The sequence below is a fragment of the Mauremys reevesii genome, linkage group 11 (genome assembly GCF_016161935.1).
Source record: "Mauremys reevesii isolate NIE-2019 linkage group 11, ASM1616193v1, whole genome shotgun sequence".
NCBI classification, from domain to species: Eukaryota; Metazoa; Chordata; order Testudines; family Geoemydidae; genus Mauremys; species Mauremys reevesii.
Genome location: NC_052633.1, coordinates 55525476 through 55550342, shown reverse-complemented (window position 1 = coordinate 55550342; position 24867 = coordinate 55525476). Strand labels below are relative to the sequence as shown.

General features: G+C 40.7%; 1 protein-coding gene across 10 annotated transcripts in view; it reads left to right on the top strand.

Moving 5' to 3' along the window:
* The window catches only part of ARHGAP15 (Rho GTPase activating protein 15), a 464338-nt gene that overhangs the window by 19488 nt on the left and 419983 nt on the right, over window positions 1-24867 (top strand). For 7 of the 10 annotated variants that reach the window (XM_039495675.1, XM_039495671.1, XM_039495670.1 and 4 more), the window contains exon 2: window positions 20330-20509. In XM_039495675.1, the coding sequence (XP_039351609.1) occupies window positions 20345-20509 (165 nt within the window). In that variant the 5' untranslated portion in view covers window positions 20330-20344. Of the gene's footprint in view, window positions 1-5133; window positions 5277-13435; window positions 13458-13898; window positions 13924-20329; window positions 20510-24867 lie in introns of those variants that run through there. The other 3 variants (XM_039495673.1, XM_039495676.1, XM_039495677.1) reach the window with 3 other exon arrangements.

Sequence of the window (24867 nt, the reverse complement as noted above, 5' to 3'; positions counted from 1 at the left end):
ACTGGCTGCAGTTCCTTTAAGGTTGTGTTCCTGTTTGCACTTAAATTATTTTCTTTTGTATGAAAAGTACAGTGTATTCTCTCTAGACTTACAGGACTTATTCTTTGAGTTGAGAACATAGAGTTGTATATTTCTCAGCCTGGTCTCAGTAGTCCATTCTCTCCACTGCTGGTACCATTCCCTGGATGCATCAGAACCTACAATTGTTACTGGTGGAAGTTGTCTATATGAAGCACCTTTGGTCTTCTTTAAGGTTTTTCTTCTTAAGCCGGGTTAGTTCAGAGGCAGTAAGCCAGGTTAAGGATCTCAGCTTAACTTCTGGCCATGCTTCTTCCATGGTATGCCAACTGCCCTACATAGTACAAAAGTGATTTTTCTAGTTGCATAATTTGCCCAAATCTGTGCCCTTATTTGTCCTGTGGTGACCTTGCAACAGCAGCAGATGCTGTTGTGACTGAGGCCTAATTATAGTAATACCCTCTTAGCGAGGCTCACAGCAGGGGTCTCTGTTACTTCCAGCTTGTTTAGAATGCAACAGCACATATGCTCTTTGTCTGAACATGTTATAGCTGCCTTGACTTCTTTAAGTTAGGGGCAGGTTGACTCTAAGTTGACACTGCCAGCTTTGAATGCCCTCATCAATATAGCTCCGGGCTATACTGGGGAGCTCCTGGAACCTCAGTTTGACAGATATCTACATTCACAAAATAACCACTTTTTAGAGATGCCACTATCATGTATTAGGTCACAGGTGATTGTGCCTTTACTGCATTGGGCACCATGGTCTGGAACTTGCGCTCTCCCCCACACACACCTTGAAGCCCATCTTGGTCCATCTCTCCCTGATTTTGAAAAGCATCTCAACGATTTTTTTCCCAAAGGTGTAAATATTTTTTTCCAAAGGTATATTTTAGAATGAACACTGTTAGTCTCCCATTTCTCTCCCCAACTCTCATTATTATATGAGACCCTCTCATTTACTAGTCTATTTGAATTTTAAGAATGTGGTTTTAAAGTATGTTTTAGTGTCATGTAGGCCCAAATTGTCAATGCATCTCCTGCTCCAATTAAAGTCAATAGACACTGCAAGTGCCCAGAACATCTGACTCAGGTCAGCAACCCAAATTAGTATTATTTGGAAGACTTAGATCTTTAGCCTGTCTGTATCAGTTTTCCCACCTTTACAGCAGACTTTACTCAGATGGGTTGTTGTTAAAATTAAAGGGCTATATAATAGATATTGGTATTATCTAACTGACCTTCTAAGACTTTTTAGGCTCACAAATTACTAGGCAAAATATTAACTAAGGATGCATATAGGTACTTTTAAAAAGACTTATTTAAAAAACACCTTAAGCAAGCTCAGGTCATTAGAGATTGTAGAGAAAGTGATTAATGGTTAGTTAAGACACTGACTTATTGTGGTAAAGGAATACATCTTCCCAACAGAATGGTCTCCCATTTGAGATGGAAGGGTATTAAATACCTGAGCTTTTTATAGTGTTACTTGCCGATACCCTAAATATACCTGAAAATATTTTATTTTTATTGTGGTGGTTCCCAGGGGCTTATGTCAAACTCAGCATCTTATTGTACTAACTAGGCACTTAACAAATGTATAAGATGACACTGTCCCTGTCTCATGGACCTTAAAGTGCTCCTGGAGTTGGGCCTGGCTCTGGTCTAACATATGTGTTTTCAGCACTATTGCAATATCATAACAAGAAAAAAAAAGATACAAGACAGACAAATGAAAAGAGAGCAAGCCGAAAAATGCATTTTAAGTCTGTGCTTGCTCTTGTTCTTGTAATTTCCTTCCTCACCCCACCCTAAGCAAAGCTTGTGACATGGTGCATTCTGTTGCTGAATCAGATATCACACACACAAATGTGTCGTCATGTTGCACAGAGACGCTTAGCACCTATAGCTGTTTGCCAGCTAGCCAGCATGCTGCTAAACTCTTTCTTTCTGGGCAGCGGAGAGGGAACTATAACCCATAGTTATAGTGAAAAGAGTGGTCCATGACTATTTCCGCTAATAATAATCCCAAACAACAGAATCAGTGCTTGAATCAAAGCCATTATTCTGTCTCTGGCACTAGTAAAATACTAATTCCATATAGTAGACCTAGTGTTTGAGCCAAAACTACCATTCTTACGGCTCCTCTTGACTGAGAGTAACTCTCAAATGGGCCACCTGTTTTTTTGGATCTGGGTGAGAGGTTGTTTGAGCTTGAATTAGGCCAGAATACCATCAGCAGATGTTATATTTTAGCTATTTTGAAAGAAAAAGAGGAGGAAGTGACAATAGGCCAGTCGTTCCAAACTCCTATGACGGCTCTTCTTACAATGTCAGGCAGCACTGACCCTATGGCTGTTCAGAGCCAGCCCAAAGGATTTGGGAATAGTACAACTCTTAGTACCTAGCACTCCCTTCCTTGTGGTAGTCCCTTGGCCTCAATAAAGTAAGATATGGGGAGGGTGAGGAAAGTAACTGGTCCCCTCCTTCAGTTGATTCTTGCTTTTCCTCTGGCTCTTCTCTGAGGTTCTCTAGTGCTCCAGTGATACTGGTTTGAGTAGCATGCAGGGATGTTAGTTGAGGTCCCGCAGAGATAGAAGTCAATAAGAGTGGACAACTTTCTCCCTGATTTTTATAATCCTTTTTCATTATTGTATGTTTGGATCTTTGTAACACAGTCACTTCCTGAAGGGCAGCAGGATGAGGAGGTGGCACTTCACTAAGGCTATGTCTACATTATCGCAGTAAGTCAACCTATGCTACACAACTCCAGCTACGTAAATAACGTAGCTGGAGTCAGCATACCGGTCGAGATACTGCGGGGTCTAAACCATGGGTGGTCAATGGGAGAAACTCTCCTGTTGACTTACCTTATTCTTCTCATTGGGGGTAGAGTACAGGGGTCGAGTGGAGAGCGATCTGCTGTTGATTTGGCGGGTCTTCACTAGACCCACTAAATCAACCACCGGTGGATCAGTCTAAGAGTGTCGATCCCGGCTGTAGTGTAGATGTAGCCTAATATGTGGAACACAAAATAATACATTAATCAAAGTGAAAATAATACATAAATACAAAGTGATTTAAAAAATGAAAAGGTTTCTTACACTAGCTATATTATGTGTTCTGGTGTAGATACTCAGTGATATGTTGTTGCATACAAATGAGGAGAAGTTTTATTGTTCTTGGTAAATATGGTAACAGTAAAGTAGGACTGTGTATGCATTATGGTCCAGTGATTAGGACACTAACCTGTGTCCTTGAGAGACCCAGGTTCCATTCCTTAGTCTGCCACAGACTTCCTGTGTTGTCTTGGGCAAGTCTCTTAGTCTCTCTGTGCCTCAGTTCCCCATTTGTAAAATGGAGGTAATAAAAACCTCTTCCTCACAGGGATGTTTTGAGGATAAATAAATTAAGACTGAAGTGCTGTAAGATCTACTGATAGAAAGTGCCTTATAAGAATGAGGTGTTATTATTTCTTGGGTTCTTCGCTTTGTGCTAAGCATGCACACAATTAAAGAATATTTAATATTTTAAACATATACCTCCTTTAAAAATAACTTAAGATACCGTAGGTATTTCTCCCTTATTGACAACCAGGTGTTTTAGTCATAGCCAGTGATGTCAGGCAAATCGAGACAAAAGAGACTAAACCTCACCAATTAAATCACCTCCCTTGAACAAATCCCCTTTGAGGCAGATGCCTTTCTCTTCTGACCTTCTCTCCAGCAGCATAATGGAGAGAAGTTCAAGAAGAGTGCTGTAAGGGAAGAAAAGGCTGCCAGCTTGTTGCCCATTCAGTGCAACATTAGAATGCAATCTGAGGATGGCTGTCAGTGCCCACTTCCTTCACTATGGCAGATCCACAGAGTGCAGAAGAGACAGGGACAGGTCCGGCTTCAGCTTTTTTGCCACCCCAACCGGCGAAGCAAAAAAAAAAAGAATAGAGCCGCTCGGCGGTACTTAGGCAGCAGCTCAATCGCACCGCTTCATTCTTTTGTGGCAATTCGGCAGCAGCTCGAAGAGGAATAGAGGGACTGAGGGACCTGTCACCGAATTGCTGCTGAAGACCTGGACATGCCTCCCCTTTCCATTGGCCACCCCAAGCACCTGGACAGGGAGAGACCAGAGGAGCTTGCTGGCTTCTACCAATAAGGCTGCCTTTACAGTTGCTGCTGGGGCTTAAAAATGTTTGCCCTGAAGAGTGAAAAGTACTGCCATTGCAGAGTACTGCCCTCACTTCAGGAACCGCACCAGAGGCCCAATGGGGAAAAGCTGAAGCGGGACTGAGGAGCTGGCCAGCTTGTGATTTCAAGGAAACAGTAGGCAGGGGATGGTAACTGGAAAAAAGGGAATCAGGAGAAGGCTGTGACCAGGCAAGGAGTGAGGAATGTAGGAAATACATCGGTTAGACTACTGTTGCTTTTTTCAGGTCGGAATTGGGAGGCAGGGAGCCTGCTCATTTTCTGGAGGAGTAGGAGAGCTGTTCTAGGAGTTATAACATAGGAGCTATTTATTGTAGGCAAGGTGGGGTAGGAAGAACTCCAGGTGGGTTAGTTGATTGGTGGTTTTTATTTGAGAGATTAAAAATTTTGTGTGTGCATGGGGGCATATTTGAGGTGTATCTAGCTGGATACCCTACCATTTATTCTGGACACCAACTGCAACTGGTAATCACATCAGAAAGAAAAAGCCTTTGGTTTCATAGCCATTTAAAACATTTTTATCATGTTTTTAAATACTTGGAAAAGTTTGTTCTTTTGCCTTTCCCGTGCAATAAACTTGGAGCCACCAATCTTACAGACCTTGTCTTCACCAGGAAAATAATGAGTTTTTAACTTGATTTAACTAAACTGCTTTGAAGACAGGGCAGTTACAATTATGGTTTTAACCTGTGTAAACTGCTCCTCCCCCTTTGGATTTTCCTCACCCAGTTAGCAGGTTAAAACTACAGTTGCCTTATATTCACTTGGATTTTAACAGGGATTAGTTTAACTTGGGTTAAAACACACCCTTTTCTCTAGTGAAGGCACAGCTATAGTCAAAATGAAAGTGAAATTTGTGCTAGCACACTTGTGAAGTCAGAACTTGTACAACACAGGAAGATCTTCTTCAGTCAATGGAATATCTTTTTCAGGCTTTTTCATTCTTTATCGGAGGCTCAGTCTGTTGCATAATTCTGATTGCTTCATTCATCTGAAGTGCTTTGGTGCTAGATGTAAAATTGTGCCAAAATTCTCATCATCAGGTGCCTGATTCAGGTAAGTATCTATAGTTTGGGTGCTTATCTGAATCTTGCCCAGATAAATTTTGCAAAATGGAGCTGGGTATATTTCAAACCAGTTTTCTGTGAGATTTCTAGCACTTCTGCTTCTTGTTGCCACTGAAAATGTTGCAAAAACAACCTTTCTCATTATATTTCATTGACTCTGCTCTGGTCTAGTAGCATGAAGGAAACAACACTTTTTTGAACAATTTAAAATCTCAAAAAAGGTACACAGTTCAACCTGGGTCTAAAAACTGGTGAAAATTCAGGATTTTTATGACATCCAACTTCCTAGTGAAAACATTTCTTATACAAAATGAGACACTCATTTTTCAGTATTCTGGAACAACATTAATAAGTATTATATGCATGAGTAGTGAAACTTTTGTATTTAGATCTAGTCAGTCTTATATACGCTCGTTAGAATTTCATAATTTTATTTCTGTATTGATAGAGGGTTTTTCTTTCCCTTTGCTATGCATAGCTGGGAATATAGTTGTCCTGTAGTAGCTCAAACGCTGTTGCCCAAGTTGATAGGAACACATTGATCAGCTTTTCTCTAGCTCTATCTGGTCTAGCATTAAACTAATTGGATCAATGTGATCCTAGCTTTGCTGCTGGCAGCAATTGTTACTGTCACCAGCATAATGGACAAACAATTTCTAGTTTGTTGAACATCAGCTGATACTTTTCCAGCTGTTTTTGGCACTGAAAGAGAGTCAATATTCAACATATCTGGAGTATGCTTTATGTAGTTTTCTCAACCTAATAATGGAAATCACCTTGGTTATGAGTCAGTTATATTAAGGTAAGACATTAAATATGTTGCAAACAGGAAGGACTGTAAGTAGCAGTTTGCATGGGGTGGGTTCTTTTTTTGCAATAGTTCATATTCACGTGGATTCTTTCTATTGCTTGTTATGTTTTTGTAACCTAGATAAGCCACAAAAGTAATGTAACCCATATAGTACACTTTGAGCTTTGGGTTCTGTTTAAAAAACTGAAATATTAAGACCACACATCCCATAGGCCATTTTTAGTAAATGGCGAAAAAAGTAAAGCCTCAATGATTGTATCACATGCCATGTTTTTGGACATTAGAAAAACTGTAAAACGCCTGATGCTTTAAAATAACCCTCATATGATATAATTCAGAACCAAGTGACATGTGTGCACTTATTTATGCAGTAGTCACTTATAGTCATTAAAATTCTCTCTGACCCCATACTCTATAATGTTCCCTTTGTGCTATATACTAATACTCTCCCCACTAAGCAAGTGATATGCACAGGGATTGGTGGGGAGGGAAATGGAATCTTCACTTGCCAGGTCACAGAATGCCAGAAAAGAGCCTGAAGTCAATAAAAGTAAGTTTGTGGGGTTGAGCATTAGAGCTGCTTAATTATTGGACTATTTGTTCATCACTGGGTCTACCACTGCTTGCTCGGTCCCTCAAACATTTTCCATGCTATTGTGGAAGAAGCATTATAGAGCACAGCTCTGTGGAAGGCACAGCATAGACCAGGGGTCGGCAACCTTTCAGAAGTGCTGTGCCGAGTCTTCATTTATTCACACTAATTTAAGGTTTTGTGTGCCAGTAATACATTTTAACGTTTTTAGAAGGGCTCATTCTATAAGTCTATAATATATAACTAAACTATTGTTGTATGTAAAGTAAATAAGGTTTTTAAAATGTTTAAGAAGCTTCACTTAAAATTAAATTAAAATGCAGATCCCCTAGGACCGGTGGCCAGGACCCAGGCAGCATGAGTGCCACAGAAAATCACCTCATGTGCCGCCTTCGGCACACATGCCATAGGTTGCCTACCCCTGGCATAGACCCTTCCTCGAGAGTCTGTCTCTCTGAGTATGTCTACACTGCAGCTGGGAGCAGGGGCGGCTCTAGAAAGTAGGCTGCCCCAGGCAGCGCGGTGTGCTGCGCCGCCCTTCCTCGGTCCCGCGGCGGGTCCCCTCTTCCCGCGGCTCCGGTTGAGCTCCCGCGGCAGGTCCACCGGAGCCCCGGGACGAGTGGCATGACTGCGGGAGCTCCACCGGAGCCGCGGGAACAGCGGACCTCCCGCGGGCACGGCTGCGGACGGTTCGCGGGTCCGGCGGCTCCGTTTGAGCTGCCGCAGTCATGCCTGCGGGAGGTCCAGCCGAGCCGCGGACGGCGCCCCTCCGCAGTCTTGCCTGCGGCAGGTCCGGTCGTCCGCGGCTCCGGTGGACCTCCCGCAGGCATGACTGCGGCAGGTCCACCGGCCCAGCCTGCCGCCCCCTAGATTTGGCCGCCCTAGGCACCAGCTTGGTTTGCTGGTGCCTAGAGCCGCCCCTGGCTGGGAGCATGCCTTCCAGCCAGGGTACACAGAGCTGCTCTCTCTCTGCTCAAGGTAACATGTTAACACTAGCAATGTGGACATTATGGCATGGGTGGCCGCTCGAGCTAGCCATGTGAGCTTGAATCCAAGGGTCACGTTGGCTTAGACTTGAGAGATTAGTCCAAGCTGCTGCCTTGCCAAAATGTCCACATTGCTATTTTTAGCATGCTAGCTGGAGCAGATCTAGCATGACTTTGTGTAGCTGGGCTGGTAGGCAGGTTTCCAACTGCAGTGTAGAAATACACTCTGTGGCTTGCTCCCCTGATTCTGCTTCTTTTAGGGGCCTATGCACGCATACATAGCTGGGAGGCAGGCTTTAGCGTTTTGTAGCTGGGACTGCAGTCATAATACAGGTAAGACTCCAGAGTAGCACAAAGCTGCCCTAATGCAGGACAAGATCTGGGCCTTAGTCCTCTGTTTACACCTAGCAAGGGCAGCTATCACCAACATCCTATTGTAGGACTACTGTTCACATCTCTCACCCTGTCCACAGTGTACCCTCTCTATTTCTCTTCCTTCACATCTCCTTTCACTTAATCTGGAGACAACCTGAACTACAGCTTTTGTAAATACACAGCTTTTACTGAATTTTCATATTTTTATCAAAACATGTAACAAGAATAAATAAGGTGGGCACATGCCACCTACCTATCGTTGTCTAAATGTAAAGCAAAGAAGGACAGCAACAAAGCAGTCATTTGGTTTATTGTTCTTTTGTCTTAATTTTTTGGCCTCTTAAGATACTGTAAATGAACCACTAAAACAAATATCTGAATAACAAGCTACAACCAAACTATTCCGGGCAACAAACCACACCTAACATATTTTTAATACAATTGTTACCACACAGGAAATCACTGAATTGAAGAATAACAGTTTGCAAGTTATATTATTGTGTACATTTTAAAATATAGAGTACGTTGGCACCTACTCTGTGGAACAATAGAAAAGGCGTGGATGTAAGCTATATTCCAGATTGGTGCTGCAAGTCTCAAGTATGTAGGATGAAACGTTGTGTTTCTCTTAAACTTTAGTACATATACACAGAATTGTAGATGGTGGTAGAGTTGGAAGTAGAAAAGAAGCAGACCAAAATCTTACTCAAAATACTATATAAATAGATATATACACATATGACATTGCCATCTTTGTCTTCATAGCCTTGTGGAAGAATGGATGGTTTGTTGGTTTTTCTCTCAAGAAATGTGGTGAGTCAATGCTTAAGTCTGATCTAACTTCACCCCAGTTGTCTGCTATTGTAACTCCATTGACTTAGGTGGATTCAGTGGTGAGATCAGAATCAAGAAAAGGGTACTTGACTTCTGTAGTCATAATGTATTTTGAACAGATTATAAAGAAACTGTTAAATGGCAACAGAATCCCATAAGAGCTATAATGTCCTTATTCCAAGTGTGAACCATTAAGGATTTTTCCTGTACTTTCTTATCATGATTGAAAATTTGTATATTTACTTGCCTTCGTCTAGCTAGTCTTCATCCTGAAAAGAATATATAATGTTTAAAAACTGCAAGAGAGAGAGAGAGAGAATGAAAGAAGTTGAAAATAGCCTTCCTATATACTAGATCAGTTCAGAACCTTACAGAATACAGGATTTGGTAGTTTGGGATCTTAAGTCTGCTTAAGGATAGTGTGGTATGAAAACATTTTATTATTTGTATTACAGTAGTGACTATGGGCCACCAGTCAGGACTGGGACCTCATTGTGCTAGGAACTGTGTAAATATATTCTAAAACATGGTCCCCAGGGCCGGCTCCAGGCACCAGCATTCCAATCTGGTGCTTGGGGTGGCATTCTGCAAGGGGTGGCTGCCCCTGTTGTTTTGCCCCCAAGCAGCCCGCCGAATTGCCACCGCGGGCAGCAGGGGCAGTCCGTGTGCCTTTAGGGCAGCAGGCGTGTTTCCGCGGTGGCAGCAATTCGGCGGCAGCTTCTATGTTTAGCTGTCCGCGGCGGTTTCAGCTAAACATAGAAGCTGCCGCCAAATTGCCGCCGCTGCAGAAACACGCCTGCTGCCCTAAGGGCACACGGACTGCCCCAGCCGCCCACGGCGGCAATTCGGCACGCTGCTTGGGGCAGCGAAAACTGTAGAGCCAGCCCTGATGGTCCCTGCCATATTCTGCATGGATTTGGTCTTGAACCAATGCTGTTCAATATCTTTAACCGTAATCTGGAAGAAAATATAAAATGATTGCTTTTAAAAGTTGCAGATGATTCACATTGATGGAGTAGGAACAGATCAATTATACAGATCAATTATACAGATCCAGCTGTATTACTTGGCAGTCTGGGCTCATTTGAACAACATATGTTTTAATATAGTTACATTTTAATATGGCTAAATGTCAGTCACACTTACAAGATGGGAGACAGTATTTTAGAATGCACAGGCACAGAAAAGGGCTACCCGTTGAATATGAATTCCCAGTGTGATACTGTAACAAAAAGGGCAAATGTGATTCTTGTATAAGCAGCGGAGAATATCAAGAGGAGTTAGGAGATAATATTGTATCTGTATATACCAACAGGGAGACCATTACTGGAATGTTCTGTCCAGTTGTGGTGTCAAAACTTCAAAAAGGATGTTGACAAATTAGAAAGAGGTCAGAAAAGAACTACAATGATCAAGGTCTGGAAAAGATAATGAGAGACTAAAGAAGCTCAATCTATATAGTTTATCCAAGATAAAATCAAGAGGTTACTTGATCATGATCTACAAATACCTATATGGAAAAAAAGATGGGTGATAGATGGCTCTTTAATCTGACATAAAAAGACATAAAGAGATCCAATTGTTGGAAGCTGAAGAAAGACCAATTAAAACTAGAAAGAAGGCAAATATTTTAACAGTAGGGGTCATTAATTGTTGGAACAAATTGTGAGTTTATAATAAAAAAGGGAAAAACAAGACAAACTCTAGATTATTACTTTCTCTAGTTTTCCCAGTGCATCCTGTCAGCTCATTATCATCTCTTAGATAGTAAGCTCCTTAGGGCAAGAACTATATTTATCTGTGTCTTTGTAAGAGATATGACTAGTTTCTGAACGCTTTAATGAATTTGTCTCCACCTGTAGCAGACTATAAAAAAAAAACTTGACTGCTGATTTGCATAAACAAGGTGCTAGAGTGGCTGCTGTTTTCTGATTTTTCTACTTTTTGGTTTTAATTTTAAAGGGTTTTTATGCAGGTTATTTTTCTTTGGTGTGACCTGAGCTTTGTATTAGGTCGAATATGTTATTGCCTGTTGGTCAACCTAACTTTAAAAGGAATGGAAGAAGACAGAGTCCTTCAAGTGACCAGTAAAAAAGACAGTCTTATGAGGGGGATTGATGCTGATTTTCTTTGCTCACAATTTTGGAAAAAAACTGCTTGGCAAAGAAGATATGATAATCCATAACCTGGTGTATCCCAGGAGGAGCCAGACGATACTACAGATAACATTTTCAAAAGGGCCTAAGCGACTTACAAACCTATGTTCCATTGAAAGTGATTGGATCCTAGTCACTACGGTAATTTTACTGTATGTCTATCTGGAGTGAAGGTACTTTGTTGGCAAAACTTTTGACATTCAGGGTGTAAAAAAAACACACCCCGAACAACACAAGTTTTACTGACAAAAAGCACCAGTGTGAACAGCGCTTTGTCAGCAGGAGCACTCTCCTGCTGACAAAGCTGCTGCTGCTCATTGGGGGTGGAAGTTTTTTGTCGGCGGGAGAGCTCTCTCCTGCTGACAAACGGCAGCTACACTGCACGCCTTTTAGCGGCACGACAGTAGCGGCACAACTGTGTCAGTAAAAGCTGGGTAGTGTGCACAAAGTCTAAGTTATGGCAAGCTGCCTATGGATTGCAGCGCTGCCCAGAGTCTCTTCAGAGCTGCCTTGCAACATAGCAACATTTGCTTCTCACACCCACAGACTCTCCTTACCCCTGAGCTTGTGAGGGAGTCCCCAGAAGAGAGAGTTATGGCTGTCTTCCACTAAGCTTGTGCTGGAGGAATCCTCCCTTGGGTGGATGGGGTGCCTTTACACCACTCTGGACCTTTTGTTTGTCATACAGGGCTTAGAGCAAGGATGAGAATCTCACCCAGAAGCACTGTGTAGAATAGTTCTTGATCTTAGTTCCTGATCTGCTGTGGCTGAGATGTGCTCAGCATGACTCAGGGAAGGGCTTAAATGCTGCTCTAAATTAAACTGGCCACAAATGATCCCAGGCCACAATGGCATTCCTTTGCCTCTGCACTAGGAAAACAAGAATTCCATTTTGAAAAAAGTCTGAGGTTTTAAAACTTATTTCCCTTCCTCATTGTAACAAAAATCATACCTTTCAGAAATTTGTTTTTTAAAAGTCACGCTCCTGATGTTAGGACACTCACCTGGGATGGGGTTAAGGCCCTGTTGTGAATCAGACAAAGCAAAGACCTGGTTTCCTACATCCCAGATGAGTGCTATGACCCCTGGGCTACTGGCTGTTCCGGGGGGTACCATATGTGCTCTCTTTAGGGTGACCAGATAGCAAGTGTAAAAAGTCAGGATGGGGTGGAGGGTAATAGGTGCCTATATAAGAAAAAGCCCCCAAAATGGGGACTGTCCCTATAAAATCAGGACATCTGGTTACCCTAGCTCTCTTCCTCTGGTTTTGGTCAGAAATTCCAACTTAGACCTGAGAAACAAAACAGATATGTGTCTGTGAAAAGCTTTGGTTTAAACAAATTGGCATTTTCTGACCAAAATACCCAAAGTTGTGTTTTATAAGATACATTGGTGGAAGGACAGTTTTGGCTGCCAGCATGGCACACAACGTCCCCAAGACAGCTGAGAATTGGGGCCATAATATTTTTACATTGCCTCTGCAATTGGTGTGATTCAAATATATTTGTCTTGCTCTAAATATTTGTGAGAGTGTATCCATGTATTTCCACAGTGACTTCAGGATAGAAATAATTGCTGTTACGGGGTAATTGGGCAGAGGTGATGCATGGGAGGTGGGGGGTATTCAGGATCATGTGCCCCCCAAATTTTCTGTCAGCGTTTATATTTTTATTTTTATTTCTTTTGTGGACAGGGGGTTCAAAATATGTGCTCCCCCACGGCCAACAGTTACATGTCATTTCTGTAATTGGGCCACCAATGCCGTCTGCTCTCTCATAACATGTTGCTACATGAGCTGTCACCTTCCAGGAGGGAAAATATCCACCAGAGTTGTGCTCCGCTCCTTGGTTTTGGGGGGATGGGGCAAGTGACTACAGGGAACAGGAGAGGCCATATGAGCCCTGTTCCCCAGCAAGCCTCTGACCTTCAAACAGATGCCATTAATATGGCCTCCCTATGACTTGCTGTTTCTGTCCATCTCTTAAGTTCTCTAGCTGAGATTCAATCTCTGCGGTGGAAGAAGGTCATGTTTGGGTAGTCATGACAGAACAAGCTGATAGGGGAGCCTAGCCAAAGTGAAAGAAGGAGGGGAGGGCAGGTGAGAGGTACTCCAGACAGTGAAAAAGTAACTGGATATGTGCCTCCTATCCCTTCAGTCATTTAATTTGTATTTGGTTTGTCTATCTTATCCACTCATTGTAAGCTCCAAGGAGCAGAGAGTGTCATCCTATGTGTTTTCTCAGCACCCAGCATGCTTTGAGTCCTACTTTGATACAAATAATATTAACAGTAATCTTGTACAGCATGGAGGACACTGAGAGCACAAAACTGAAAATAACCAGCAAAAATTTCAGAACAGGTCTACGAATCAACGTCCCTCTCCTTTTTCTAGAATAGATAACTCTGAGCCATTGAGGTATGTGTTGTTTTGTTTTGCTTTTCCTGTGGAGTTGACTAGGGCTTGCAGGATTTTGTGATGCTCATTTCCTGTACAGATAGCACCTTAAACTTTTATAGTTTGTTTTTTGTCTCAGTCACAGGCTTTGGTGGCTTTTTTTTTTTTTGGTTGGTTGGTTGGTTTAATGGTGAATGTGGGATAATGAAAGGAGTGTTTGACCTTTTTAGTTCAGTAATACTTGGTTAAGGTAATATTAACCGTTGATGTACAATATCCCATTAACCCTGGAAACAGAGTAGCAGACGAAGCTCTGAACCTGTGAAAACTGTGACAAGGTCCATTTTTTTCCCCTTGCAATGTCTCCATTTTCTTATGTTTGGCATTTTCATGGTCGTTATTCATTATCCTTTCTATTTACGGAAGTAGTCTGGGGCAATTAGACTTAATAGAGGTGCAAAAATCACAAGGAGGAAAGAAGAGAAAAGTGAGTTGGAAGGAAACTAACATTAAAAGGTTATTTTGGTATCTGACACCTACAATTAGAGTGCAAGATAATTGTCATCTTGTCATGAAAAATAAACACAAATGGCACTGTTCCTTGAGTTACCACAGTCAGAAATTTTTTCCAGTGGGAGAAATGACTTACAATGCCACAACTCGCTGCATATTCTTGCTATGAGATAGTGATGAATTTGTGTCTGCACTGTATATTCTGTTGCCATATGATCAAATAAAATGCACGCAAACCAAAGTTTAGAAATTATGCTATCCTCCCCTCAGAATCATCTTTCTGCTTTGTGGTAAGGTTGTGGCCTGACTTTATGGAATCAATGCAAGTAGTTATAAATGTATGAAAACTCCTACAAATTAAAAGTACCTGCACAGCACCATATAACTAAGAAAACATTGTGGTATTGTGTACTGCTCTGTAGAAAAATGCATAAGTGGATTAACCCAGGTAGACCCTTGTGCCTGAGCAGAGCCCCAGTGGCAGTCTTCCTGAGGCATAATCACAGTTAAACCAATTTAATGATGGTAATGGGTAGAGCTGGTCCAAAAAAAAAAAGTTCATGAAAAAAATTGTTTAAAATTAAAATTAAATTAATTAAAGAGAATTAATTTTTTTGTTTTATGTCAGTGCTCCGTTGCTACCGGAGCTGCTCATCAGCTCCTGTTTGCTGTGATCAATCTGTGAACAATCAAATGAGATCCTCCTCCCTGCGTGATTCACAGGGGTTGAGTGTTTGCATTTTGCTTGACCAGCAGCGAGAAAAGGAGTCATTCACAGGGGTTGAGTGTTTGCTTTGCTTGAGAGAAACGGGGGGAGGGGGCAGAGGGGGGAAAGAGAGTATGTTGGATGCAGGCTGTTTGCAGTTAACAGTAAGGGGGTGGGAAAATTTTCTAAAATTGCACAGTGTCAGTTCCAAAAATCCACTCTCCCCCCCCCCCCGGTCCCTGTCACACTGCCCCACACCCCCCTCTTTTGAAAAGCACGTTGCTGCCACTTGAATGCTGGGATAGCTTCCCATAATTCATCACTCCCAACAGCGCTGCAAATGCTGCAAATGTGGCCACACTGCAGCGCTGGTAGCTGTGAGTGTGGCCACCAGCGCTGCAACTACCAGCGCTGCAGATTTGTAAGTGTAGCCATACCCTCTGTTTCTGGATGAGCTCAGCAACATGCCTCTCTGATGCTTTTAAGTGTGCACAGCCTTGGATATGAAATTACCTGTGTTCGTTTTCCACCCAGAGTTCCAAAGATAGATTTTTACCTCTGCAGTCCCCGAGTGCATGTTCAGAAGTTAGGGTTGGGAAAATGCAGCCTCTGCCAAGTGTCATGCCTGTCACGTGCAGGTACAGAAAGTTTCCCTTGCCCATTGCTGCAGCTCCTTCAGGTATTCAGCAGGGTTCTGGGAATGCCCTGGGGTTTGGGCTGCTGTGTTTTGAAGCTGGTTCTCCCACATCCTGGGAAAGTGCTCTTGTGATGGGGAGAGGCACCTCATTTTTTTATTTTTATTTTTGTGTGTGTGAAAAGGGTTGGTCTGATGTATGCACCTAATTCCAGCAGAGGTTTAACCTCTATGAATCACAAGTGCAGACAGGTACCTGGCTTTGGTGGTTCCCATTCTTAGCACCTAACAGTCCCCATACGTTGTATAGGACCCTGAGCCTGCTGAATGGGCAGCCAGGCATCCTCTCTGCCCCGCTTCTTTGGGGGCTGTCTGTTCCTGCAGCCATTCCCAGATGTGTGGATGGAACTGCAGAGAGGTGGCTGTGATGGAGGTCAGCACCCAAGCAGGGAAGATGAGGGACTGTGGATAAAGAAAACCAGGGGCTGGTGGGGCAGGCAACTGTTGTGTTGGGAGTGAGGGAGGGAAAGAAGCTACTGGAAGGAACTAAAAAGGAGCTGGAGCTAAGGGGGGAGCAAGAGATATGAAAACAGGGTATGGAGAGTGATAGGGTTAATAGAAGGACTGGGTGATGCAACCCGTAGCAACCTCCTCCATCCTCCAGTTTCTTTCCTGTCCAACAATGCTCCCCACAACACTCCTGTAGCTGCCCCTAACTCCCTCCATGCTGCTTCTGGCTCCCCGAAAGTCCTTAGCCTTCTCCAGAGAGGTTTGGGCAATAAGGTCTTGCCTCTCTATGCCTGTTCCCATTGCTCTAGGGAATGCTGTAAGGTAAATTTAGACTCAGTTCAACACCTTTCACCAGCACTAAATCCATGCAGAGTCTTCAAATGTGATGTTTATTTGTAAATATGCAAATTAGTTAATTAAATTATTAGCATAAAATGCCCCACCTAGGTTTGGACAGTATCTTGCCAGCCTTAGAAAATGAGGCCTCAACTTGATATTAGGCATTACTGGTAACTCTTGCTAAGTCTGGATGCATCCAAACAAGAGAGTTTCCCTTGGCCTTTGCAATCTTCTCTTTCCTGGTTGCAAAGAAGAGAACTGCTACAGAATTCATGTATAAAAGGGGCAGGGACCTTTACACTGTGCATGTAGGTAATATAAAGTGAGTAATCTACTGGCATACAAAAATATGTAGTATTGTTTGAAAATTTACAAGCATAATAAAATTGTTATGCATTGCAAAAGGCTTCCTGACTGCAGCCCTTTAGAGTTGCAACTGCAGTAGAGTACTTGGTTTCCTTGGGATTCTGCAAGTTCTCACTATGCTGTAAAGGTACTTCCTTTTTTTTTAAGGTATTATCTGACATCTTTTCTGTGGTGCTGATTACTGTCTCTCAGTCCCTCACAAACATTGCAGAATAACATCTCTCTGAGACAGCAGAGTATTATTATTTCAATTTTACAAGGGGCAACTGAGACACAAGGAGCAAAGACCAAAATCTTTAACTTTGTGCATCTCAAAAAGTGTTTGTGCTCCAACCTTATACACCAGACCTGATTTTCTCATAGTACGTAGCATTTTTATAGCAGTTTGTGTTCAAATAACACATTATCTGATTAGTCCTCCCAATACCTGTGATGTAGGTGAGTGAGTATGGGTATTCCCATTTTGCAGATGGATGCATGTAGATGGAAGGCCAGTGACTTGTCCAAGGTCAGACAATTACTTAGTCATTCAGGCACCAGAAACTAGATCCACAAAGGAAACTAAAGCTTAGTGTTGCAAAGGCTAACTTTAGGCATCCTGTCATCTTGTGGAATCCAAAGCCCTGAATCAGGTGTTCAGGGTCCTATGCAATGTACGGGGACAGTTAGATGCTAGGAATGGGAACCACAGAAGCCAAGTACCAGTGTCCGCTTGGGATTCATAGGTGTGAAACCTCTGCTGGAGTTAGGTGCATACATCAGACCATTCCTTTTCTCTGACTAAATAAGAGGTGCCCCCAATAGCAAGAGAACTTGCCCAGAATATGGGAGGACCTGGTTCAAAGCCTCATTGTACCTGAGAGGAGTAGGAGTTGAACTCAGGTCTCATGTGTCCTAGATGAGTGCACTAGCTACTTGGCTCCAGGGTTGTGGTAGTAGGGGGCCACTGTGACTCTCAGCTTTGCCTGTTAAAGCTGTTCCGCTTTGTATAAAATATTAATGGGGTCAAAGAGCAGCCAAGAATGATTCTCTAGCTCAGTGGTTAGTGCACTTTCCTGGGATGCGGGAGAGTCAGGTTCTAGTCCCTACTCTATTGAATATTTAATTATTTATACAAAGTAACATTCAGCTGCCTTAATTACAAGAAAACCCGAACTCTTCCTGCAATCCTCTCCTTCATTCTCTAAACTCATTACAACCTCTGTAGGGGTCCTACAGACAACAGCCTCATTTCCTTCACCACCCTGATTAATTCACCGAGCATCACTTGCACTGAATGAGGTAGGGGTCCTCTGGAAAAAATAACATGATCATATAATTAAAGCTTGTATCATAATGAATATGCAGAAGGGGGCTGAATTAAGGTTGCAGAGGCAACCTCCAATCTGGCATTTCCTAGCTTTTGAATGCTTGACTTTGCAATCTGAATAATATTTTTGACATAGTTTTTGTATGTAACTTCCTATATCTTTTTAAAGAAAAAACTAATTCTACTATACCAACCTCCCATGATGCATCAAGATCTATATTTGAACCCCAGATCTTCACCACTGAAACAGACTTTTTACCACTTGAACTAACCGACTAGCTGTCATGAGGAGATGGCTTTTAGTCTCTGTGGACAAGCCCCTAAAGAAGGGCACTTAACAAACTGTTCTTCTGTCACCTTCAAGTGCTCTGTGTTCTGTAATATCTACATACTGTGTGTTAACCCCTTCTCCCAACTTTGTGTCCCCTTGTTCCTTCCATGCTCTGTCTCTCTCCAGGGGTTTTGTATCTGTTTCCCCATACCTATGCTTTCTCCCATGTTGCTGTGCCCCACAGTGTTCTGTGAGCCATTGCAACCCCTCCTCTGTGTTCTGCATCCCCCACATCATCTGCTTTGTTTGTGTCTTATAGAAGGTTCAGCTCTCTGCGGAATTCTTTAGTGAGGCATGTGGGCAGGGCATACGTGCAGACCTTTAGAAGTGTAGCCTTATGATTAGTTTGGGTGCAAAATGCACTTGTTACTAATAGCAGGTTCCCCATGCACTGCAAGTAAGGAACCCATGCCAAATAAAGCATTAGACAGTTTATCACAAGATGTATATTGCTAAATCTTCTGACCCAAGGTTACCGACTAATGCTAACTTTTATTAGGCCTAATGTGGCCTTATGCTCACTATTATTACCACTAGGCCTCAAGGTAAATACTAGGTTTTAGGCTTACTGCAAAGTCCATTTTAAAATTATCTTTTTTCCTTTGCTTATTCCTACCTGTATTATAGTTTTAGTTTCATTTTCACTAATTTAGCAAGATATAAATGATTATTTACCTAATTGTCTGAGCTCAAGTTATGGGTCAAAGATCAACAGAAGCTTCAGGGTCTTTGGGAGTGCTGTCAGAAAAAGCTTTATTCCCTGAAAACACAGGCAGGAATTGGTGACTTTCAGACAAATCTCCATGACTTTACATGTCCCTGGCCCCAAAGTAATCTATCTGTCAGATTTCAAAGAACTACTGCAAACAGTGGTGGTGGTGGTGGAGTTATTTAAAAAAAAAAGTGTCAATGAAGAGTATTAAGCAACTAAATATGTGGATTGCTAGCACCCCCTCCTTCTGCTCCCCTAGTATAACATATCACTTCACCCAATTTTGAAATATACGACTTGTGGGTGGAAATACAGCAAGTGTTTAATGGGACACAGTGTGCTAAAGTTTAGCACAGGAAATGCAAAGTATCTAACCAATGGAAAATGTATGGGGAATTTAGGCAGAATATAATGACTACAGTTCCATTGTGACCAGGACACTAAGTTTAGTACCCATTCTATTGGAAGATCTGTGGGAATTTTTTCATAACTGCCAGAAGGGACCATTCTGATCACCTAGTATGAATGTCTGCCTGCATCACCATAGAGTTTCCCCAGAATATTTCTAGAGCATAGTTTTTAGAAGAACATCCAGTCTTGATTTTTTACTTTAAATAACAACAAGAAGCCAGAACCATGGCTTTGTATTTCATTCAAAAGATGGCCCCTCCATACTCACCGTGCCCCTTGGCATCATAGAGGTGCACATGTAAGTTATTTATACCACATCATTAGTACTACATCCTGCAGGACTTGTGCATTCCATACCAAAGTACTAACCAGGCCTGACCCTCCTTCATGTGTGAGATATGATGTGCTCAGGCTATAGATGAAATGATTGAAGCTAAGAAAGGTTCAATGGATCTATGCTTGAGAAGACCATGCTAACAGGGCTCCAGCATAGTTTTCTAACAAGCCTGTAATGTGGATTTTAGTGTAGAAGTCACTCAGGGTAATTACTTTCAAACCATGTCACTTTCCTTCATATGGTCTAAAAATGTATAGTGTGAACAGGGCCAAAGACAAAGTTTGATGGCTGCCAGTTGGATGTGATAGAAGGTTACAGAGAGATTACACCATAGAGGAGAATGGCATTTGAGATAAGGATAATCTTTTACATAAACTTAATTCTTCCAAGAGACAAGATGGGTGAGGTAATATCTTTTATTGGATGAACTTCTTGAAGTTGGTCCAATAAAATATATTACCTCACTCGCCTTGTCTCTCTAATATCCTGGGACTGACATGGCTACAACAACACTGCATTAACTCTTCCAGGTCAGTTTGGATGTGTGAGTGATTAGTACAGTAATCAGCTGTTGGTTACCCCAGTGTTCAAAGATCACCATGATTTCCTGAACTGGTTCAGCCTGTGTATGGTACTGACTGCAGTGAAATACAATATGCACTGATATGTTTTTAGGTAAAGAGCACATGTATCTAGAATAACTTTACTGTTCTGTGTTTTTTTAGGACGACACAGTAACCATGCAAGGACTTCCAGCTTCCGATAGCTCCTCTGAAAAACTGAATCCCAGCCACCAAAATATAGGGGCTGTTCAAATGAGGATCAAAAATGCCAACAGCCACCATGACAGGCATAGCCAAAGTAAATCAATGATCCTTTCTGAGAATGTGAAGGTCAAAGAACCTGTAAGTAAAATTCCACAAGTGTTTCCTGGTCTGATTTTTTGTAAAACCAAATTATCTTCAGGCTTATTATTAATTCTTTTAGAAACCCTTGCAAGTAGGAACCCATGCAGGCGGTAAGAAATGTCACTTTTCAAATAGTGTCAGCAGTTATTAAAGTAAAACTGTTTAATCCAAAGATATACCATGGATTTGGTGCTAGCACCTTTAATGACTAATCAGGATCTCCCACTCTCATGCTTCAGTGTAATTAAAAAATGAAGCTGTGCAGGTGTATCGTGCTTACATTTCCTAACATTTTTATCACTTCTAAAAGCCAGAGGCTAAAATCAGACAAAAGGAATAAAACAGACATTAAAACTCTTTGAATAAAGGGAAACTTTGCAACCGACACACCTAAAATAATCTTGCTGTGGGAATTACTGTTTTGCAGAGCTCTGATACTGAACTTATCTTAATATGTTAACTATGAACAGAGTTGAGTCATTTTTATCCATTAACATGATTTAAAATAAAATAGTGATGAACTTTATTGCCAATTATGTCTCTGCCCCTGTACTCATTCTGAGCTACTAAACAGACTGATTGGTATGAGTCTCCCCTGGTTAATTTTCTTCTGTAATAGTGGCAACTTGCAGCTGAGGCCATATGATGTTACAAAATTATTTATGCAATGTTAGCTACTTTTTTGGACTCTAGATCCATTTTATTCTCAGTGAATGTGAACGAGTTAGGTTAGCTGGGGACAGACCCCCAAGACTCAGTCAGTCTTCACAGCCATTCATTGCTGTTCTGTTAGAGAGCTGAATATTTCATAGGAATCCATTATACTAACTGAGTTATTAAATGAAATAAGCTTGCTATAGAAATTGTATTTTTCCTGCATTATTCACTCTGATTTCAAAGGCAAAATTAACCCCAACACGTTCATCAAGGTAGTTTGAAAAGTATATGATTTTAATCATTCTTTTTATTTATTTACTTACTTACATGAATTTAGCTCAGGGAAGCAAATCATTATAGTTCTGTACTGAAAACATTCCTTTAGATCATGGCAACTGATGAGAGATTCATTTCTGTATGTTTACTTTCCAATTTAAAAGTATCATTTGCCTCAGACACATTGCACATATTGCTTTGTTTTTATCCTAAGTGAAATGTTCCTCAGTTATGAACTTGAAACAGTGTTTACAGTAATTTATTGGAAATACTATAATGCATTATCAGTAAGAACTGTACCTTTGAAAAAGTTTAAAAGTTAAGTATATTTAATGATGCCTAACATATTTTATTGGCTGTGTTTAACAAACGGCACTAGGCTGCAGTTGTTTTTGACAAGCATGAAAACATCACAGCATGAGACTGCAAAAGGAATTATGTAGAGAAATTACAAGTGATCCATCTCTCAATGAATTATCCACCTCAATAGCCTGCAGAACTCAGCTACCAATTAACACCTACTTTATTACATGTTGGGATGTACTTAATAACTTTCATGTGTTTATGCACTATTACCTTGACTGATGCCTCTTGTACAATTAGGCATAATTGGCATATCAATATGCAAAAGTTAAAAGGATTAACCCTCTTAAAACTAATGAGCATTTCTGTATCCAGCTGCTAAATGAGACAAAATTAGCATTTTTCACTTTTGGGCAGGATTTTATCATGCAGTTTCTCATTGTTGATATTACCTTGTTACATAACTTTAGTTTTGGGGGTAGTATGCTGGACTGTTACAGAGCAAGGGTTCTAAAAAGTTAAATTAGACATAAATATTCACTGCTGCATTCCCATAACCATAGCAGGTAGAATGTATGTTCATTAGAACGGAGCTGAAAAGTTGCTTTGTGTTGCATTTGTTTAGTAGCTAATTATAAGAAGTGGTATTTTGCTCAGTATATGTCATTTTACCAAGCAAACTTGGCTCCAATATCATAGAATGGAAAGCGTTCCATGCTACTGATTTCCTTTCTGTTTCAGTTCTTTTTCATCTCTTTTTGCCACGCAGAATTTTCTGACTAGATATTGACATACTGAAAAGAATTTTGGCATATTTACTCATATAAGCCTGTTAAAGTTGTTTGCTAAAGCCAAACTAAAACCACAATTCTTAAACAAGAATTCAACATTTTGAAATATATTCTTAAAGTGTAGTGTTATTTTAATGTAAAAGAATTACCAAAATATCTGTATCACTTTCATGTTGACATATCAGATCCTTCATGCCTGATTAGTAAAGGATTTTGGGGGAGGGCATGAAAGGGAGAAGATACAACCTTTGTCTGTGAAGTGCCTTGAAAAAGTGAAGAGTTCTTTATTATGGTTGTTTTGAGTAATGTATTCTTGTTTTGTAGTTTTTGGGCACTTAAGTAAACAACCTTCAGGTTTGCATCCAAAGGAGTATAGATCAGAGTTTAAAGATACAGATACCAACATATCAACTGGATCTTATTGCACTGTGTTGCAGGGCAAAAAAGGACTTATGCTGTTTTATATCAGTTGAGAATCTGACTCTCTGTGAAGATACTTGGTGTGTGTGTGTGTGGGTGTGTATGTCATTGGTTGGGTTTATCAAATGTTTGGAAACATTTTGTATTGGATTCACATAAACTGTATTTCTTTTTTTTCAATTTTTTTTAAACATTATCAATATGAGTGAACTCATAAGAGGCTCCATGTTACTCTGTTACTTCAATTATGGAAATACATTAGGAATATCTACTGATCTCTCATCTGTTAATAAACATATTTCTCTTTCTATTGATCCTGGGCCAAATTTTCCTTGCCTAACTCATGCAAAACCCATTCACTTCAGCTGGAGTTTTGTGTAATTTAAGGCAATGCAGGATTTGGTGCATTTTGAACAGTTAGAAAAATATTCCTAAAATATGTTTGGAAAAAAATAAAACACATTTATGAAGGACCTCTAGTAGTGATTTGTAGAGAAGAGACTATATAATTTTGTGATTTGTGGCATTCTACGGTATTCAGTGCTGTGTCATGTGCACACCTTGGGCTCTCCTTTTGAAGATGAACAGATTATTTTCAATAGTGTGACAATGGAGGATATGCAGCATACATCAGTAAGGCCATATGAACTGTGCATTTTGTAGTAGTAAAGATGTTGAATGTGTAATAGAGAAGCTCGCTGATGCAAAAGCTTAGATGCTCATGTCTTTTAGTTTGCGATATTTACAATGGAAATGCTCGAGTATTCTATGGAGGTTGGAACTGATATTAATGTAGAATTTAAAGAGCACAAATCTTCAAGCTGGAAACAGACAGTAGTAGACAAAAGCTCTTTCAGTGTTTAATATTAGTATCTCAACCACCAATGTACATCAGTATTTCTATCTTTTAAACCCAGATAAATGCATTTTGTTTCATTGAGAGCAAAGTCACCAATGAAATGTCATTTTTATTGGTGTTTAGATTAAGAATTAGCATCTATCTTAGACATTCCAAAATGCTAATGTATTAGAGTTCTTTTTGATTAAACAGACTTTGTTGGTTTATTTAGCTCTCTGATACATTATCAGAGAAGCAGGAAGCAATTTTCTTTTTTTCTTACTCCAGTCCTGTGATCATAGAATACTTGCCAAAGTTATGACTAGCCAAAAAAACAAATAAAATAGCTAAAAATACAAGCCTTCTGTTTAGCAGAGTTTTTGAGCCATATTATGAGATTGCAGGGCTTCTACATGTTTACTTCAAATCAAGCTTATAGTCAAGTTTGAGGCTTTGTATAGATTGTCCTGAAGTAGATCCTGATATTTAATTAAAATGACACTAAATCACATTGAATTGATAAGACTTGGCATCTCAGACAAAGGTAATTGCCCGTATTGGTTTTGTACAAAAATAGAGCTGCTTGGAAAATGTGCAGCCAACACAGACTGTCAACTCCATTTATAGATCAATATGTGAAAACCATTGATCAGGCAGGCATGTGTAACAGTAACACTTTGCATTTATTTGTTGTTTTTATAGCATGTTAAGACTTACAGGATTATCGGCTTCCAAAATATTTTGACTTCCTCATAAATATGTTATCTGTTTAATGTTCATTAAAAGACAGACTGCATCCTTTCTAAAAATGTTCTCAGTTTCATGGGATTTCTCTTGTTGCTGTAGGAAGTTTTAGCTGAAAATGGATTATTCCCTTCTCTATAAGATCATTGGAACTCATTTTTAAAATAGTATATTTAGTGGAAGTTTTTGAAGATTTGTTTTTCCTTGTACTTTCTCTTTTTTTTCCTGGAGAAAAACAGGCATTGACAAAAATGTTCTCTCAACAAGTAATTACTTAATTCATTAAGTCATTCTCCCCATTCACAATACTATAAATTGCAAAAAAT